This window comes from Schistocerca gregaria, chromosome 8, assembly GCF_023897955.1.
Source record: "Schistocerca gregaria isolate iqSchGreg1 chromosome 8, iqSchGreg1.2, whole genome shotgun sequence".
NCBI lineage: Eukaryota > Metazoa > Arthropoda > Insecta > Orthoptera > Acrididae > Schistocerca > Schistocerca gregaria.
The window spans coordinates 493,917,903-493,938,714 of record NC_064927.1 but is presented as its reverse complement, the minus strand read 5'-3'; the positions used below and the strand labels follow the sequence as shown (position 1 = coordinate 493,938,714).

Sequence of the window (20,812 nt, the reverse complement as noted above, 5' to 3'; positions counted from 1 at the left end):
GATTCTTCTCACCAAATCAGTATCTAACATGGGTGGCCGTATCTGTTTCACAGCAGCTATTGAATGAAAATGAGGAAGCAGCAGCTTTTTCTCTACATTACTGATATAAGTATAAATAAATCAAGCACAAATGACATCAGGGAGCATAGTGATAACTTACTCTTAATATAGTTTATTACGTTTCTCATAAGCTTTATTTTGATGCACTCCTTAATTACATTAGTTCTTTGTCTCAATGTACTCACTTCGAAACGCTCTAATGTGTGTAGTATTTTGGCCCCCAAGCTTTGGAGCATCCTGTACACTCTGGTAGCTTTTGATACACTTCTTATAGTGCCACTGTTTCATAACCTTATTATTTTTATTGTAACAGTTATGTTCTTTGGATACAGTCTATTGCTCAGTAATTCTTATAAACTGAAATGTACTCAGCATTACCTGTCCAACAGTAGCACTCATCTCCTCGCCCAGAAGTTCACGCTATCTGCTGCAAACATAAAGTGTGGGAAAATTTACTTTAGGGTGTTGCAGTTAATGTAATTCAATTAAGTTGACAAAGATAGTGTTGACTACTCATTTCCACCTTTTAAAGCTTGACTGTCCGTACTTTAATGTGTGTGAGCGACAGATACCATGTGGTGTTAACATCTAAGCTGACTGGGTTTTTGTGCTAGAGTAGACAGCATACTTTTTCGATGAAGTTTACGTTCAGACAAGAAGTAAATTTGGTAACTTACAACATACTTGACTTGAGTCTTGGGTGTATTTAAGGAAGATGGGTGACTGTTTCCTGCAAATGTTTTGTGGTGTTTTTGAAAGATAGTTTCATTGTACATCTTTTGTGTAATATTTTTGTATTTCTGTTATATAAAAATACATAATGAATCCTTAAAAGTATCTAACATTTTGATATTAATTGGGTTATGAAAAACTGTCAGTTATATAATTCTTGTTAAACAGCTAAGAGCATTTTTTATTACTAATATCACTTAAAGCTGAATTTCAACATATAAAAACATCAAAAATACAAACTTTTAAGTTTTTCTTTCAGTAGGAATTAAATACACTCTGTTTTGAGACCATTTACATGTATAAAATTGCCAAGAATGTGCCCCATTATTTTAGGGATGCTTAATTAACACTATAATCATTTTCACTATATCTTACAATCTCATCAATTATTACAGAAAAATATCAACTTTTGCAGTTAACTGTAATTGGTAAAAAAAGAAATGGTCCATTAGTATTTGCACAAAATACCAAGTACCCACTGCATTACAGTGTATAATTAAGAGGTTGCTACTAAATGAAGCTTGTGTCAAGAGTTCTAAGCCTTGTTTCAGAAAAAATATCTTCAGTAGAAGCATCAGTAATTAATTTTCTCTACAGTTACTTCAAAGGAAGATATCAGTGTCAAAAAATTTAAATATTCATTTATTCTTGAAGTGATTTATCATTTGAGTGATAACTGTCTGAACGCTTGAAATTATTATTGCATGGTTTTCATTTTGGTACTTTTAAAGCAACAATGACTAGAGGACGATATTGCCATTTGTAATATTTTACATTCTGTATTCGTGGTTGTGGGATACATTCTCTGCATATATTCCTTACATCATTCACATACAATAAAAGTCTTCTGTAGTACAGCACATTGCACAAACAACATTTAAAAAAAAAAGAAAAGGTCCTTATGTCTCATCGATCAGAGACGTTAGAACATGTCGGTCGAGAGTTCAATGTAGACTTTGCAGCTTGAACACAGCCAGGACCACATATTTTGTCATTTAATATGTCCAATACTGAACATTTTTATGATGTGATGTGAGTGAAGAGTTCTAATAGATTTCTTGGATATACATAGTAAAGTGAGTTTTATTATTTTTTATGTTCACCGTAAACTATAAACATATTGTAGTTTGAAAACTTCAAAAAGACATAAGCTTGTTAGTTTGAAAATATGTTTGTTTGAGTTGTGTGTCTAAGGAATGTTTGTGTTCATCTTTCTTCTGCCAATGAAATTAGCTCCTTTTGGAGAATGTTGCAAATACACTGCACTCCTGTTATTCTTGCTTTTTATGCTTTGTGACGCTGCTGCTGTTTGCATGAGTACAGCATATCAGTGGTGTGGCTCCTATGCAGTATACCATAACGTAAATTTATCAGTGAGATCATTTCTTGAAGATACACCTTTAAAGCTGGCTGCTATAGTTCATCAGTAATCCCACTCTTACAGTACTCAGCCGCAGTAAACATAATAAATATTTTGAAACTGTCCTACATATCATTTTCTCTGATTGTTAGCATGGTAAGATGTAAGACATAGAACCTATGTTGAGATTGGGGGATATTTGTGAAATTTCCATTCGAGAGTGGGAAGAAGGCATTGACTCAGAAACTAGAAGAAGAAGAAGGTGGATTAAAGCAGTTACATCAGAATGAATCATGATTGGTAGTGAAGTGAGAAGACTGTGCTGTCTACAGTTCTGTTTTTCTGCTTGCATTGGCTTTCACACTATGCTCCAGTATAATGGATTGTCTGAATTGTTTCTGAGATACTATTGGGTATCAACCCATATTTGGAGAATCAAATTCCCTCTCTGTAACAGACCAAAAACTGGATATATACTTTGAAGACTGAGCTTACGAGTGAGATCGTCAAATATATACACTTTGAAAGACAGTGCCACCTCCATTCAGGCCTAGGGTGTTCACATGATCCCTGAAGAACTGGCACCGCTGCAAGGAATAAGACTGCAGTGAGACTATAGCCAGGCTTTGGGGTCAAAAAGAAAAAAAATAACTTCTAGTCATCTTTATAGTATGCACTAAGTTAGGCTGTATGCCACTTGACAAGTTGTGGTCTGTGAGGAACTGAGCTAAGATTTTTGTACTGAGTCAAACATATTCATATATGCTTTCTTCTTAAAATCATGTGTTGTTTTCTGCCAGGAATAGTTCTGTTTACTTGTAAATTGTACTGAAGCATAATGACGATTAACGTGGATATTGATTAAGTAAGTAATATTGGAACAACTGTAAGACCTTCTTGTGTAGATTATATTATAGAGCAATGGCTTCCAAGACGTGGAGGTGCACTGTCCTTGTGGCTGTTGTAACTAATACATTGACTATCCTGGCTGTGGTTGTCAGAACTCTTAAGAAGCAGATGCTCGATTGCCAGTTTCCTATCTCTGGTTCAAAAAAACTACACAGGTTATTAAACCAAACAGAAGAAAATCTGCAGACAGATGTCCTAGATGACACTCTCAACTTACTTCAGAATGATGTGGTGAGAGGATGGCATCCAGCTGCGGAAACGTAATAGTAATGAGAAACGTGTGATGGTTGAGTGCCTGCCTCGTGTTAGCCTCGAAGTAGGAACTAGCGTCAGTGAAGACGGGGACCAGATGACTACGATCAACTGCCACGACACTGACTGCATGTTATTAGTGTCGACTGATCAGAAATGAGCATTTTTAAACCTGCTCTGGTCGTATTTGGAAATAAAGCTAACTCTGAATGTTGGAGCAGGTCATGTATTTGCTGCATCCTCGGAATGGGCAGGTGGTGCACTGGAGCGTCCAACCCGCAAAGTCTCGGCGTGTCCAGGGAGAGACAGCAGTCTTCGTTCGTGTCGCAGCGCCCCCGCTCGGAGCTGCCCGCCTCCTCGGGCCGACCGGACTCAGCTCAGCTCAGCCCAGCTCGGCCAGCACGGAGTTGAGGTCCTCCTGCAGCGTCAGCGACATCTCCTTCTGCTTGAACAGCTCGTCCTTGAGGCGGTCGATGTTGGCCTTGAGCAGGAAGTTGCCCTTCTTGAGGGCGGCCAGCGCGTTCTCGTGCCTCTTGGCCCTCTCCGTTAGGTTCTGCTTCCGCTTCTCCGGCGGCGCGTCGGGCGCCAGGTCTCCGTCGCTCTGCTCCTCCTCGGACTGCTCGCTCTCAGACTCGGATTCGCTTTCCGTTTCGCTCTCCTCTTCCTCCTCATCTTCGTCTTCCTCGTCATCTTCTTCCTCCTGAAACGGAGAGCCAGGTTCAGTATCTCGGAAAACATTGTGTGTTTGCACCTGGGTAATAATAAAATCTTTAGCAAAATAAGATTGATCTGCAGGGGTTGTTCCACTCAAAATATCTGTAACACACTCACTGCAATATATAAGTATCAAATAATAAAAGAACATCTTATTTTTTTTAAAGCACAGTTTGTAAAATGAATGGTGCAGCTGACTAACGCCATAGTTAACAAAAGGGGCATTCAATTACGCGTGTTTAATTCAACGAATTTACTCGAGACCCCTGTGGCTGGGCATACATCATAGGAGTTGCAAAATGTTCACTTTAGCTTGCCATCACCTCCTTTAAAGGCTCCACAGATGCCTACGATAAATGCTTTGATACACTGGTAACTATAATATGTTTACATACAAAAGTTTTTAATCTGTCACTTTACCGCAACTACCAAGAAATTGGAATTCAGAAAAACATAATCTTTGAAAAGCGCTCGACAAAAAATTTGAGACTTATGTCATGCAATTGGATTTGGAACTATAATAGCAACAAACGCTCACAAGTTTGACATCATCTCACATTAACGCAATATAAAATAGGTGTCTGCATTCGTCATTATCAGTATTTCGCCTGAAACTAAGGTGGTGCACTCAGAGACTGTTGCTGTGTGGGCGTGTAGATGAAGGAGACGGTGTTTCTTTGTCATTTCCACCTTCATTCAGGAAGTTAGTATTAGTCGCTCTTTACTTAGTGCGGTGGGAAATTTGTGATAAGTTCCTAAGGGACCAAACTGCAGAGGTCGTCGGTCGCTAGGCTTACACACTACTTAAACTAACTTACGGTAGGGACAACACCCACACACCCATGTCCGAGGGAGGACTCGAAACTCCAACGGGACGGGGGGAGGGGGGGCGGGGGGTAGACCCGCGCGATCTGTGGCAGGGCGCCCACACCGCGCGGCTATTTGGCCCGGCGCAGAAGGAGGGAGTGTCGTGGTGGTGGTGGTCCCCTTCTGTCTTGCGATACTCTTAGCTTCATTTGTTTTGTTGCTCCTACTTGTGGACTATCGAATCGTCATGGATTTGTTGTTGCCAGGTGCAGCTTTACCTGGCAGGAATGTTTTCTACAGGCAATCAAGATGCAAGGCCGCAAAATTTGTAATTTTATGGGTTCTTCTGCCATCTTCGAGACTCTTCGTTTTTATGTTACTTTATTCCCCCAAAAGATTGTTGAGAAATTTGGAATTTTATTTATCCAAGAATATAAACGTTTCACGACTCTCTTTTAGCGGGGGGGGGGGGGGGGGGGCGGCAATGACCAGCCATGCACCCTTTATCCGCTATATTTTAGGTAGAACCTACTGAAGGAGTACTTATTGACGATGATCTTCACACTGGAAAAACACAATATGTAGTTTCGTAAACACCTCAATTTAGGCAATAATAATCCAGGAGAGAAACAAAGTTATTCTGTCATATTGACATAACTCAATTAGTAGTTGGAATAAAGACGGGCCCTATCGACACCAGAGCAGCGCCTTTCTCTCTGTAGCGTCTAGCGGGCATCTTTTTTATGATTTGTCTCTCCATGTGTGAGTCTCTTCATATTGGCGTACTGCGTTCTGCACTGTCTGTGCTATATTTTTCAGGGGGAGCGAGATGTAGCTGTGTATGCATACCGTTGTGAATTTCACTGCCTCTTTCGTAATTATTCAAATCGCCTGGCGTTCCAAAAGTCCAGAGTCCAGCATGATCAGGTCTGCAGAATCACCGCAATGTGTTTATAGTACTCCACATTTCATTTCTGGAGAAATTATAAACCCACGCGCAAAAATATTTGCCTTGTTTCTTGTTGTAAAGCTTATTTACGCGACAGTCTCTTATACTAGCAGCGTCTCACTGTGTTACAAAGTAAATATGATAGATATATTTTCCAAGTGCTTCTGTGGCTATGTGCAAGGTATTTACATAGAAGTCTATTTTTCCTTTTTATTGTGACAGATAAACTTGTTTCCATGTTGTAAGTTTCCAGCCAAATATATCAATACACATACACATATCGATAGTTTCACCTATTAAGAATCTTTGTATGCACCAGGAAAACTTGGCAAGCAGATATGAATCTGCATTAATGCCATACTGCTCTAATATTTGACATCAGAACTATATGTGCATGCACACTGCCAAACACAACATGTTTTGTTGTTAAGAAACTGGACAAGAACATCGTGTGTACCTAATTAGTGCTGCATTATTGTTGTCGTGGTCTTCAGTCCGTAGAGTGAGTCGATATAGCTCTCCATGCATTTTAACACTAGAGCGGCGGAAGGGGTCAAAATGACCCCTGTCATGCCTTTTTCGTTCATTGCCATATCCAATTTATTTACTTCCGTAATGAAATCATATGACTTCTAATTTTTCTCCTCTTTCTGAAGATGTTTTAGTATTTACAAAATATTTTAATTTTCTTCGCCATTTCATTCAGTATACCTAGAATGGCTGAAGGGGTCAATGTGACCCCGCTGTAATTTATCTTCTGAATATAAGTAAATTATCCAACAATACAGTGGCAACAGTGAGCAGTAACGCAGAGCAGTTGCTCCTCATTGTTGCAAACTTGGCACGTGTACGTTCCAGTCCGCCACTGCTTATGTAGTGTCACTGAGGCAGTCTTTGTCCGCGAAACACGTTATATCTCGTAGAGAATTCCGAAGTTGAATTGGAAATTGACTTCACTGATGAAGATGATGATTATGTACCTGAGACAAGTGAAGTCGAAGACATTGTGAACGATGGGCGATTAGCGGAGGTGGCTTCAGATGCTGATATACGTCAGTCATCACCTCTTTCAACCCAGCAGGTACAGTTGGAAGTGTCTAGAAAGATGATTGCAAAGGATGGAACGGTGTGGGAGATTGGAAATTATTCATCTTCTGGAAGGCTGTCAGCTCTGAATGTTCTGAAGGAGAGAGGAGGTCCCACTGCTTATGCTTGCCAACGAGCAGACAGGTCTGTCATCAGTGCCTTCCGTCTTATTTTTGATGAAACACTGCTATGTCTCATAAAGAAATACGCGGAATCAAATCCTCGAAAAGTACTAAAAAACAGTGACTGGGCTGTGTCACTCGAGGAACTGGAGAAACTGATAGCCATAATGTATGTTCGAGGTGTATTGTGCACAAAAGGTATGTCTATAGATTATCTCTGGTCGCACTCGTGGGGGCCTGCTTTTATCAAGGATATTATGCCAAGTGACAGATTTCAGAAGCTTCTCATATTTCTCGGTTTGGTGCGGTTCTAGGCGCTTCAATTTGGAACCGCGCGACTGTAAGGTCGCAGTTTCGAATCCTGCCTCGGGCATGGATGTGTGTGATGTCCTTAATTTAGTTAGGTTTAAGTAGTTCTAAGTTCTAGGGGACTGATAATCTCAGATGTTAAGTTCCATAGTGCTCAGAGCCATTTGAGCCAATTTGTATATGGGAAGTAAAGTGCCTGATGAGGCGAAAGCAAATTAATTAATATATTTCAAGAGATTGTGATAGATCATTCAACGGAGTATATCTGTATGTACACAGAGCCAAATAATTAAGGGTAAGAATAGCGTGCAGTAGCAAGAAGTGATAAGTGCCCGTATATCAAGTTTAAAATAATTCCCAGTGATTGAATGGTACATAGGCTATATGATCCAAGTCAGGAGAGCTCAGTGACTGCGAACGTGGACCAGTTATTGGATGTTACCACCGTGTTCCTCCGTTCTAAAGCTGCCCATGTCGACTGATGGTGGCGTGGATGAGAAGTGGATACGCACAGGGACAAACACAGCTAACTCAAGAGCAGGCAGACCTCTTATACTGACGAACGGAAAATCTGGAAACGAGTGATTTGGAGTGATGACACTACACCCTGTCGCAATCTGATGGAAGAGTTTGGATTTTGCGATTGCCTGGAGAACGTCATCTGTCATAGCGTGTGGTGCCAACAGTAAAGCACAGAGGAAGTGGTGTTATGGTATGAGGGCTTTTATCGTGGTTAGAGAGTGGTTACGTTATTGTGCTTAATAAAGTGCTAAATGCGGAAGAATACGAACATATTTTATAGCATTCTATACTGCCTAAAGTAGATCAGTATGACAATGCACACTGTCATAAAGCAGCGCCTTTGGAAACTTGGAAATTTGTGGTAAGTTCCTATAGGACCAAACTGCTGAGGTGATGGGTCCCTAGGCTTACACACTACTTAATCTAACTTACGCTAAGGACAGAACACACACACACACACACACACACACACACACACACACACACACACACACACACACACACACACACACTGATGCCCGAAAGAGAACTCGTACCTCTGGGGGGGGGGGGGGGGGGGGAGGAGGGGCAGCCGCGCTAACAGTGATTACAAGGTGCTTTAGACAGCGCGGTTACCCTGCAGCGCCTTTGAGGAAATGGTTCCTAGTACATTCCTGAAATAAACTAGCCTGCCCTGAGTTCTGGCATGAACCCTTTGGGATGAAGTAGAGCAGCGTCAACATCGCTGCCGACCCCAGCGTCCAACATTTTTGGTTTCGGCTCTGGAAGAATGGGTCGCTGTTCGTCCACAGGCATTTCATTGAGTGTGTCTCAAGGCGAATTCAAGCCGACGTAAAGGCAAAGACTGTAGCCACATGCATACTTTTTATCAGATGGTGTGTTTACGTTATGCTACAGAGTAAACTGGATTGTATAAACAGTTCTCTGTGTACTTGTCACGTTAATTCTCGATGAAAATACGAGATTTCGAGTATAACGACCATTGTCCAGCATTTCATGCCATTGGGTATCTGTGAGATTGTGTTACTTTTTCTAGTCAGTTGCTTTCTGCCAATGAGCTGTGTGATAGATGTACTGGCAGGTGGCAGAAGTGAAGTTGTGAGGGCGGGTCGTGAGTTGTACCTAGATTGCTCAGTTGAGGTAGCACATTCTTGTGAAAGGCAAAAATCCTGATCTGGGACACAGTTGTTAAATGGCAGGAAGTTTCAGTGGTGGTTAATGCGGAAAGCTTCAATTTTCATCGAGAATTAAGGAGATAAGTGCACCGAGAACAGTTCATGTAACGGATTCGTTGCAGAATACTCTAAGATTATCGTAACCAAACAACTATAAAGATCATTTGGAAATAATCCAGGAAAACAGCTGAGAGTGAAAGTTGTGTTGCAATAAAAGTGGAAGGTTTGAATGCGAACTTGGACATTATGGTTGAGATTTTATATTTGTTAAATAAAGTGACCTTATTTTTCACACTTGACTTGTTATGAATTATACGATATAGCTGGCTGTTGCAGCTCGCATAGTGGTGGGCATCCTTGCGTCCACTGCACAGAGGGTCAAGTGTGCTCTGAAGACCGACAGTCAGGTGCGCGGAATATGGCCGCCCGGCGCGTAGCCACTACTCGCTGCGCCTGCCCGCGAGCGAGCTGAGCGTCAGGAGCTGCAAGAACTTAATAATATGTCATGCTTCAACAGGTGATGATTTGAATTAATACGACTGATGGTCAAAATGCATTTAAACCGAAATAGAGCTATGGGAGGGGCACTAGGCCCACTGTCACAGCTGCTTTTGTTTACCCGTTTGTATACTCTACCCTTCAAACACTTAACCCCGTGGTGCACCCTTTTCACTGCAGTGTATAGCTTTTAACGGTCGCTTCTTTGTTTTTTTAGTCAGTCATAAGGTTGCAAATGCATGCCGGGCGGAATACGAATAGTGAGTGCACTGCAGTGGATTGCGTGCATTTGCAGGTTCACGACTGATTGAAAATGCGAAAGAAGCGACAGCTGTCCGTGGCAGTAGACACGGCGCATCATAGGATTAAATTGCAGTTGCCTTATTTACAATGGCGAACACTGAGAAGCGCGAGGTGTAGGAGAAGAGGGAAGGGGGAGCGGTGCGGGGAGACGGGAGCGACCAGCGCGCCTCACCTTCATGAGCTTGGCCATCTTGTCGACCTCCTTCTGCAGCAGGCGGTACTTGTGGCGCTCCTGGCGCAGCGCCTTCTGCTCGCGCCGCAGCTGCTCGCGCAGCGCCTTGCGCTCGTTCCTGGCGGCCGCCTCCTTGTCCTTGTAGCTCTTCAGCTTCGTCGCCAGCAGCCTCAGCTCGCGCGCCTGCCGCTTCTCCTTCAGCGCCGCCGCGTTCTCCGCGTTCTCCTCCTCCTGCACCGCCAGTGTCAACACTGCTCTGAGACTGCCCGCCGCAATTACGTCGCGTAGTCGCAAGTAAAGTTTTAACCATCACCTCGAAAAATAATGGTACTGCGGCGCCACAGTACCGAAGCACGCTGCTACAGGAACCACAGCGAAGTGGCGAAGCGTCGTGCGGTGGTTTGTTTCCGGCAGCAGCGGAAGTGGGGGCATGTACCCGAAACCAAACAAAAACTTTATCACGTAACTTTATTTTCTTGAGGTGATAATTAAAACTTCGTGACTACCTCTCGTACACAGATAAATAACATATTACACAACAGAGATCTCAACTACTGCGAGGAACTCCTGTACAAAATAGAAGTGTGCTACAAAAAATGGAAGGAACATAGCACGTCTCGTAGACAGCGTGGTTAACAGAGACGGAGTGCAAGCTCGGATTGTTTCGAGTATGAGGAAGCAAATCGGTCGAGCCCTTTCAAAGGAACCATCCCGGCATTTGCCTTAAGCAATTTAGGAAAATCACGGAAAACGTAAATCTGGATGACCGGGCGGGGATTTGAACTGTCATCCTCCCGAATGTTTGTCCTGTGCGATAACCGCTGCACCATCTCCCTCGGTCTGTGCCACAAAGAAACATCACCTTATCTTGTGCCCTCAGATTTTCACCTTTTCCGAGCTCTATCGAGCAGCATTCGAGGGACTTCGTTTCTGGATGAAAATGCACTCTGAACATGGCTTGGTAAGTTCTTTGCCACAGAACCACATGATTTTTACAGTCGCAGAGTCGAAAAGTTATCTCGCCATTGAAAGACTGTAAAATAGTGAAGGAGAATATATTATTGATGACTAAAGTATCTGTCACGCGTATCTGTTGTGTTTATTAAACGTATGGAAAAGTGCTACGAACTCATGCACCAATCAGATATCAAACAGAAAGGAAGGATCCTACAATTTAGAAAATTGTCGCTTTGCACATTTGAAACAAATAAGATGTAGAAGACATGCGCAGACGAAAAAGCATTTTCCTGGCTAAAGATGTCTGAGACAGCAAACATTCTTATTAGACTAAGAAGAAAATATTTCAAAGTGTATAGTACATGGATCCCAGAAGTACATGAGCGTAGGACAGGGGCAGTATGAGCTCAAGGGCAGATGGGGAAAGGGGCCTATAAAATGGAGTAAATGCTTAAAGGGAGTTAAAAAGGTATTGTCCATATAAAATGTATATTTATATTTTTATGGAAAATTGTTGTACAGAGTTTTCTCTTTAATTTGAAGTATGTTTCGTTGATTTGGATGACTATAAGTACTTTTATTTTGAAAGGATTTACATCACAAGTAATTTCTATAGGTTCTATGAGCACTTATTCAATTACAATGAGATACCTATGGAATTGAGTGCTCTACAACGCGGTGATTTATAGCAAACATCCTGCCGCATAGGTTTGTTTCTTTGGTTTATGGGCTATCACTTCTTGTTTGTGGTATAAAACATGTCACCCACATTTTGTAAGGCACATTGCGCCTTTCATTGTGTATATTGAGACTTGTTGCTCATTGAGTTTAGTTCCTCTTTTTAATATCACTCCACGAGAGGACTTACTCAAGAAGAGAAGAAATAAGGGAAGTAGATTCTATAGAACATGTCCTGTTGGAAAGCTTGCATCTAGCGACTGCACTGAACAAAGTTGTAAACAACCAACTGCTTTTTCCAAGAAGCAGCTTGTGAACAAAAGTGGAACCAGTGCCAGTGATATCAGTTTATTATTATGTTTAAGTGTACTAAAAAATGTTTAACCAGTTGCGTGCTGTAATTTGCGTGGAGGACAAATAATAGTTTCTGAAAATGTCTTTAAAGGAAACTGTTTAGTTCTTAGTTTGGAAATGCACAAAAGTGAGTACGAAAATGAAAAGAACCAATTGCATGAACGCAACTGTCAGAAAACATTTGAGGAATCCAGTGGAGACATGGAAAGTGCCTCCATTGTGAAGGTTTTTCAGCGCTCTGTGCTCAAATCTTTGCTGCTGGTGGTTACCGTTCATTCAAATCAATAATTGACAGCTGGCCCTATGATGATGACCTAACACCACAGAAGTTAAAAAGTGTCTGTCATGTGCAGAAATGAATGGGTACCCGACTCTGTAAAATCAGGCAGAACGTTTCCAGTAAAAACCTTGAAGATGGCACTGACAAACCAATCAGTAAGAAAAGTGAATACTGTGACCAAGCCATTAGAATGAATACAAACAACATGGGGAAGCAATGAGAAAAGCATTATGGGCTACGTTTGTCAACAAGACGTCATATAATGAGAAGCCGCAACACAGTTTGTGTTCAGGTGAAGGGTGTAAACACCGCAAAGCCGAGGCAGCAGGAACCAAATACACCCACAGAAACACCATTCCTGGAGCTGCTGGAACAGTAATAAAGCCATTATATGGAGATGTAGCACATCCACATCTTCTGAAGAAATGCCTCACAGGAAAAACGTAAATGAGTTTTTGACAATGTTGTATGGACCAGGGTGCCAAAAACGCCTGCATTTGTGGGCTCGAAAACACTGAAGAATGGGGTCAATGATGCTGGGATCATCTTCAGCGGTGGAGATGCAGGCAGGATTAAAGTTCTGAAGCAATTTGGAATTAAGTCTGGCCATAATACAGAATCAATACAACAAGAACTGGACAAACAGCAAGCTTCCAAGTCAGAAGTTGTGGTCACAAATGAAACAGAAGCACCAATATCCCTCAGATCGAGGAAGAGATTGTATTTCGTTGATCCTGAAGAACATCAAGATTACAAACCTGGAGAGTTTTAGGCTCTCTCTTCATTCAGTAGTGACTTTTCCTTTACTTCACAACTCTTTTGTAAATGTTTCCCATTATTTCAGAAACTACTTAAGCTAAAACTGAAATTTTTGTCTCTTATTACCAGCGGTATTATATTTATGCGCATGTACAATGGTAGAGAGAGAACTCATAGTTTGAGCATCAACACTTTTTTAAAATAATTACAAAAAAATTAAAGACTTTCACTAAAAAATTCATATGTTGATTCCAAAAGAAGTTATATATTTGACAGTTGATCAGGCAATGTATATATGGCTCTATATTTTGGCAAAGTTTCTTTTTATTACCCTGGGTAGTTCCTGAGAAAACGGGGTATAAATATGTTAAATTTAACATTATCAGGCTAGGGAATTGATACTCCACATAAGGTGAGGAAGAAAAGAATAGCTTGATAAACTTAATAGTGAACAGAACATATTTCTGTGGAGATATGTAAGTACGTGAAAAAGAAAATTTAAAAAAAATGTTAAATCAATTCGTTAGTAGAGATATTATAGAGTAAAATATTCTGGAGGAAGTAGAGAGAGTAGCCAAACGTCGACGAGTTTATGCGGCTGGAAACTCAAAACTTTGCACTGTTTAGAAACTTGACTGCAGCTACTACAGTGGCAGGCAGAATTTTTATCGCACCTCTGAGGATTCCGTCTCCGTCTCGGTCTCCTCCGTGTACTCCGACTCCTCGTCTTCTTCGCCGGGCCTCTGGTTGTTGGTCACAGCGGCTCCCACTTTCTTGGCGGACGGCTGCTTGGACAGCACGAGTCCCGGGTTATCCTGAAAACACATGCACGCACATGTATCGCCGTCATCCGGGAGAGCCGACTGCAACCCCTCTCGCCGGAGGTGCAGCTCGTACACACAGTATAAAGAAATGGTGGTGGCGATTTTCATTGTTGGTGGTGGTCTTTTTTTTCCTTCTGTTTTTCCTTCGTGACTCATACTTACTTACCTCCTGTCTGTAGCGTATACGCATGAGCGCCTGATATACTCACATTCTGCGCATAAACTGCAGCTTCTCTGTAAACAGACAATCAATCTACAGTAATATCATAACAGAAACCTTTTTGCAAAAGCAACGAGCTGCAGCTGTGTTTACAGTGTTATAGCTTCTCGACGTTTTGGTTAATACATATTTATGATATACACTATTCAGCAACAAAAAACTACTTACAGGACATAACTAACTAAAACGTACAAATGAGGACTGGGCAGTCACTAAATGGAGATTTATTTTTTGTAAATTTAAAATATTTCTTTTTTGGATTTATGATGTTTGCCGTGCAGAACAGTGGTTACATTGAGCCCTGTTGCACTTCGGACCCTACTGACCTCCGCTGGTGTTTTGAATCGAGGAAGAGTTTGATGTGTGTTTTTGAGGTTCGCGTGGGCTAATATTAAAGTTTATAATTCGTGTTACAAGCTTGAATAAAAATATAGAAATTGTAAATAAAGTGCTGCATTGAGATTTGTCTAAAGTATATTTTTTGTCGGTGTACCGTACACACTAACCTTGCATTCTGTACTGAGTGTTCCAGGAAGGAACGAATAAAAGTTGGATGTGGGTGTGCTCCCATTTCGGAGAGAAACATCAGATAAACTTATATTCTATGATTTGTGATTTTCAAGAAGCAGCTATATGAAAATGTCAGCAATTAATATGCCGCAAGTATTAAAAAAAGTCCTTTTTGGTGCATATACATTTTGTGATCCGGATTAGATCTGCTGTCTACATTCTTTTTTGATGTGAACAGAAGCGTTTAAAAACTGAGCAAGAATCCCTATCTGGTTTGAAAATGTTTGCTTTTAGATGTCGGGCTTCAAGCGATCCCATAATCAGTAATGTGAAAAAGAACAGTGTAATGATGTTGGTGACGACGCAACGACCTATCTAGAAACCAAGATAGGCTTCATTGAGATCTGTTCTGTTGCTTTATGGAAAAGGAGCAAGTGTTACGTTTAGCCATTGTTGCCAAAGATGGTCCGCCAAGTTACCATGTCAACAAGCACTGAAGCGTAAGTTCAAGAGGAATTGCGAAGGGAATTGGACTAGAAATGGGCCACTAAAAGTAATATATGAGTTTGATATTTGTGCCTCAAAATAACTGACGATGGCTGAAGTAGGGAGGATATGAAAAGCAGACTGGCAATAACAAGAAGACCATTTTGAAAAGGAGAAATATATTGACATCGAATATAAATTATAAGTGTTAGGAAGGCAATTTTAAAGATGTTTGTGTGGAGTATAGCCTTGTACAGATCTGAACAGTGGACGACAAGCAACGCAGGCAAGAAATCAGTAGAAGCCTTTGAAAGGTGGTGCTACAGAATAATTGTGAAGTTTAGCTGCGTAGATCGGATAACTAATGAGGAGGCACGGCATTAAATTGGGGTAAATGACATGCATGGCACAACATGACTAAAAAAAAGTGATCGGTTGATAGGACACAGCTGGGGCATCAACGTATTGTCGATTTGGTAATGAAGGGAAGATTGGGGAATGAAAATTGTGGAGAAAGACGAAGTCTTGACGACTGTAATCAAGTTCAAGTGGAAGCAGATTGCAGTCATTATGCAGAGGTTAGACTACCGTGGAGCCAAGATCGCAACTAGATCACAAAAATAAAAAGCTATCGTAAATCAAACACTGAGTGGCATGATGGCACTGAGAAATGTTGTATTTTGAGTTGTGCCGTAGCTCTACTTTCCTATTGTAAAACAAATACGTATGACTCCCGTTAAAGCATTCACGTGGCACACCTCCATAGGAGCCTCAAGTCCCTGCAAAAGTCATAGGAGAAAGTGCTAGGTTAGTATCTGTACGAGAGATGTTTAATACTGCCGATCGTATTCTTTTTAATTAACAGTGGGCTGTAATGAAAAATAGTGAAATATTTCAAAATACGGGAGCAAGTAAGGAGACTCATTCCGGCAGGCGGCGTGTTAGCAACAGTGGAGTTGTTGAGGTGTTCGCCCGCGGTCGTCACCGTCCAAGTACGAGTGATACGACCTGCAGGAGAGGTTCGCTACCCAGCGGGAGCCGGAGCTACAGCTAGCCTTACCGTGCACTAGCGCGCTCTCTACTTGAGGGAGTTCTAGGATGGGGCCCCGGCTACCTTCAGCGCGGCCAGCTTCTTCTCGAGCGCCTGGTTCTTGCGCTGCAGGTCGTCCACCTCTGCCCGCGTCATGTCCAGTTGGCCCGCCGTGTCGTGGTACTTCTTCTCCAGCTCCTCCGTCGCCTTCTGCGCCTCGCGCATCTGCTCCCGCAGTTTCTTGATCTCCTGCAACAAATCGTCACCGTCAGAGACATTACTGAATTCTAGACTGTTCACTAGTACCGCTAGGCGTGAATGGTATTTTCATGTTACTTTACTGTTTTCGGGCCAAGAATATGGGGCAATCAAATGAAAACGAGGCATGTGGGAAAAAAGTAAGCGAGCTGGTTATAATTTCAAAAGTAATCAACACACGACGGTCAGTGCCGTCATGGGAAAATGTTTGCGGTTGCCTACAGAACTGTAACTTTAGCCAGATGCGCGCCTTTTCATACGATTGATACGAAGCAAACCAACGACCACGAATGTCTTTCTTCAGGGCTCCAATAATATGGAAAACGCGTAGGCGCGCACATGTTGCCAATGCTGTTTCAACTATGCTGCAAAACTTTCGCTGCCAAGACGTTACACGTCGTTCTTACAATCCCGATCTCTCTCCATGTGATTTCCATATTTCTGGTGCGCTGAAGATAGACAATCGCTGCCGTCGATTTGCTTAAGACGAAGAGGTACACGCCTGGGTACAAACATGGTTCCGTAGGAAATTGCAAACATTTTTCCATGAAGGCACTGACCGTTTTGTCTCACAGCGGATAAATGTATCATTTATGGCGGTTACTTTTGAAATAATAAACAGTTCAGTTACTTTTTTCCATCCATCCGTCTCGTTTTCATTTGACTGCCCCTTATGGATGACGTTTATATAAAAATTAGAGAGAACTTCGTAGAAAACAAACACACATGTAAATGTTAAAAGAGCTCAGATGACAAGCCCATACTAAGCAAAGAAGCGAGAGCTGAAGCTGGAAGGAATGTACAGAAGTGCTGTACAAGGGAAACGAAGGCAATATTCAGAGCGTTGGGAGACGCAACCATCACAAAACAGTTCCACCAAAGATGTACGAGACAGGCGGAATATCTTCAGATTTCAGGAATAAAAATGTAAGAACTCCAGCTCCAAAGAACTGGATGTTGAAAGGTGTGAACATTGCTGAACCATCAGCATTCATGATTACAAAATTGTGATAAGAATTCTTTACAGAATAATGGAAAAACTGATAAAAGACGACCTCGGGGAAGATCAGTTTGGGTTTTTCAGAAATGTAGAAAAGGGCAAGGACATACTGGTCCCACACCTTACCTTAGAAAATAATCTGAAGTGAAGAAGAAAGGCAAACATATGTTTTAGCATTTGCAGATATAGAGTGAGTTTTTAGTGTTGACTGGAATGCACTCTTTGAAATTCTGGAGGTAGCAGGGAGAAAATACAGGGGGCGAAAGGCTATCTACAACTTGTACACACAATAGACTGTAGTTATAAGAATCGAGAGAGACATGTAAAGGGAAGTAGTAGTTGAGAAGGAAGTGAGTCAGGGTTATAGTCTATCCCCAGTGTTATTCAGTCTGTACATTAGGCAAACAGTAAAGGAAATTAGAGAGAAATATGAGACGGAATTAAAGTTCAGAGAAATAAAATGAAAATTATGAGGTCTGCTGATGACATTGTAATTTTGTTGAAGATGACAAATGACTTGAAAGAGAAAGGAGAGTGGATAGTGTCTTGAAGAAAAGGTGAGTACCGACAAAAGTAAAACAAGGATATCGGATAATCGAATTAAATCAGGCGATGCTGGGGGAATTCGGATAGGATATGAGACTCTAAAAATAGGTGAGTTGTACTATTTGGGCAGCATGACTGTTGATAATGGCTGAAGTAGAGAGAATATAACATGCAGACGGGCAACAGGAAGAACGGCATTTCTGGAAAAGAGGAACTTTTTTCTGAAGATATTCCTCTGACTGAAGTGTAGCCCTGTATGTAAAAACATAAACGATAAAAAGTTCAGATAAGAAGAGGATGGAAGGTTTTGAAATGAGGTGATACGGAAGAATTCTAGAGATCGATCAGAGGGACATGTCGGATGACTAAGAGGCACTGAATAGAACTTGGAAGGAAAGGAATTTACGGCACAACTCGACTAAAAGAAGGAATTTGGTTATAAGTCGTGCCCTGAGGCATAGAGAAAACTTCAATTTGGCAATGAAAGAGAGTGTGGGATTTAAAAACTGTGGAGAGAGACCAAGGTTTGATTACAATACAATGAGTAGGTTCAGACGGATGTAGGAGGACGCAGGAGTTTGCGGTTTGCACAGGGCAGAGTGGCATGGGGAGCTTCAGCAGCAGTTTCTTACCTGTTGCTCCTCCGAGCGCTTGGCCGCCGGAGTCTGCCCGCCCGCTTGCGTCTGCGCCCGCAGCTTCTCCACTTCGGCCTCCAAATCCAGCACACGTACCTGCGGCAGGAGTTGATTGAATTCGTCGGGCTCCACGGTACCAGACACCATGGAAGAAAGCACCAACCGAGATGTATCATAATAGCGAAAACTGGTACAGATGAAGGTATACTATAATAGGGGCGAAAACGGTGGGGAAAGAAAGGTATGCAGTCCAGACGTTTGCGAGATAATTGCGTATTTGTAGTTGCGTTTTTTCCGAACGTACTTCTGATCAGAAGGCGATTCTGGTAACTGGAATCATAGGTTTGTGTTCATCATGCCTCTTGTGTTCTCGTCGTCAGAAACTTTCATCCCTTAATACGTATTTCTTTATATATAACCGAGAAGTGAAATACCAGTTTTCATAGATTTACCTTTAAATGTTTTTTAAAGTAACGAAGAAACAGTGAAACACGTAATTGTTTTTTTTTTCTAACCGAGAAGCCAAATACCAGTTTTCAAAGATTTGGCTTTAAAATGCGTTCACATTAAATATTTTAATAAAACATTATACTCCCTACTTCGAGCTCTTTTGTATTTTTTATTCTAATAGAACCCACATACAAATTTTCATAGATTTAGCTTAAAAAATGCTTTCATTATGAAATGTTTCCATAAAAATTTTCATCCCCTATTTCGCTGCTATTGGGGTTGAATTTCCAAAAGCCATGGAACATATATTTCAACCGACAAGCCAAATTCAAGTTTTCACAGATTTAGCTTTAAAAATACTTACGTAATGCAATATTTTTGTAAAATATTTTATCCCTTATCTTACGCTATTAGGGGTTGAATTTTTTTAAACAGAAACACGACTTTTTTCATTTGTAACCGAGAAGTCAAATACCATTTATCATGTATGTAGCTTTAAAAATACTTTAGTAGTTTTTTGGTGATTAATTTTAAAAAAGAGCTACCCATTATTTCATTCCCATAGCGGTTAAATTTTCAAAAATGCTGAAACACCTAATTTTCATCTCCGATTGGAAAAGCGAATACAATTTTCGTTGGTTTAACTAAAAATTGCTTTAATAGCAACATATTTTAAAAAATAAAAATAAAAAAGCTTTTATCCCTTATTTCTCCCTCTTGAAATGTAAACTTTTCTATTACCCCGTTGTAGAAATATGACCAAGTATTTGATCTCAAAGAGCCATAAGCGATATTTGGCAATCTAAACTTGCTGTTCTGAAACATGCAATATTGCTCAATATAGACAGATAGTGACAGTTAAAAATTAACAGCGGCCTGTCGGGAGAGTTCTCCCAGAAGCGAGTGCTTTTCTTTAGAGATTACATGCACTGCTTGTGGGTGTGAAAGACGCGCGCGTCATATTGTTTTTGGCAGGGCCGCGCGTGACACGGACAGCTGACAAAGCTGTTGAAGTAACGACCGCACTCCTGCGTTTGGTAACCTGTCACTTGGCAGCGCAGTCGCGGCCCGTGGGCGAGTCTTACTGGAGCGGCGAAAATAACCGGCCTCTCCGCTGAAACGGCGCGGGGCGATAGAACGGCGTTCGCCGTTCGTTCCCTCAGAGCTGCGGCCAAAAATGTCTTGCGGCCTTGCTTAGATGTATACTGAGCAGTTCAGATCACGCAAGAAATTAGCGCATTTGGTTGTAAAAGAGCAAAATGGTCTAAGGCAACAAGGGGAAACTCTGAAACAATGGGTTTTGCTGAGATCTAAGACAATCACGTGATCCAAATACTCCAAAGATATGTAAAGAAGCCTAAAGTTGCAATTTTTTGGAGCTTCCTAGAGAAGTATCGAAAATTTAAGCTTAGTTTGATATTGTGGTCTCGCAATGTGCTCATTAAGAATTCGGTTTGGATGCATTTTTCGAAAATGAAATTTAGCTCATAGCTGTGAATATCCTTTATTACTGATTCTTAAGCTTGCTTCCACTGTAATAAGAAGGTGATTTTCCTAATCTGTATCTGTTTTATAGTTTAAAAACAAATATGCATGCTCAGAGTAAAACATCCATTCTTTTTATTCGAAGTTAAGCTGTTAGAATATGCAATGAGCTTCTATTCTTTTGACTAATGTTCTACTGCATATAACCATGGTGGAAAATAACCTGCGTGGTGCTGTAAGTCGTACTTTTTTTGAGGCTTTGTCCAGACCTAACTCCTACATTCTTCCATCCTAGGAGAACGCCTGGTCAATTAAAGACTGCACATGTTCATTGGTTGGAATCGTTTTGATGACTACAGTAAACTGTTGA

General features: G+C 41.3%; 2 protein-coding genes across 6 annotated transcripts in view; one reads left to right on the top strand and one right to left on the bottom strand.

The window, feature by feature from the left end:
• The window catches only part of LOC126284460 (trichoplein keratin filament-binding protein), a 713,651-nt gene that overhangs the window by 31,162 nt on the left and 661,677 nt on the right, over positions 1-20,812 (top strand). The gene's annotated exons all lie outside the window — the stretch shown is intronic.
• The window catches only part of LOC126284459 (serine/arginine repetitive matrix protein 1), a 177,076-nt gene continuing 157,099 nt past the window's right edge, over positions 836-20,812 (bottom strand). For both annotated transcript variants that reach the window (XM_049983381.1, XM_049983382.1), the window contains 5 exons: positions 18,505-18,603; positions 16,153-16,317; positions 13,673-13,813; positions 9,971-10,201; positions 836-4,013 (listed from right to left, as the gene is read on the bottom strand). In XM_049983381.1, the coding sequence (XP_049839338.1) occupies positions 3,696-4,013; positions 9,971-10,201; positions 13,673-13,813; positions 16,153-16,317; positions 18,505-18,603 (954 nt within the window). In that variant the 3' untranslated portion in view covers positions 836-3,695. The remainder of the gene's footprint in view (positions 4,014-9,970; positions 10,202-13,672; positions 13,814-16,152; positions 16,318-18,504; positions 18,604-20,812) is intronic.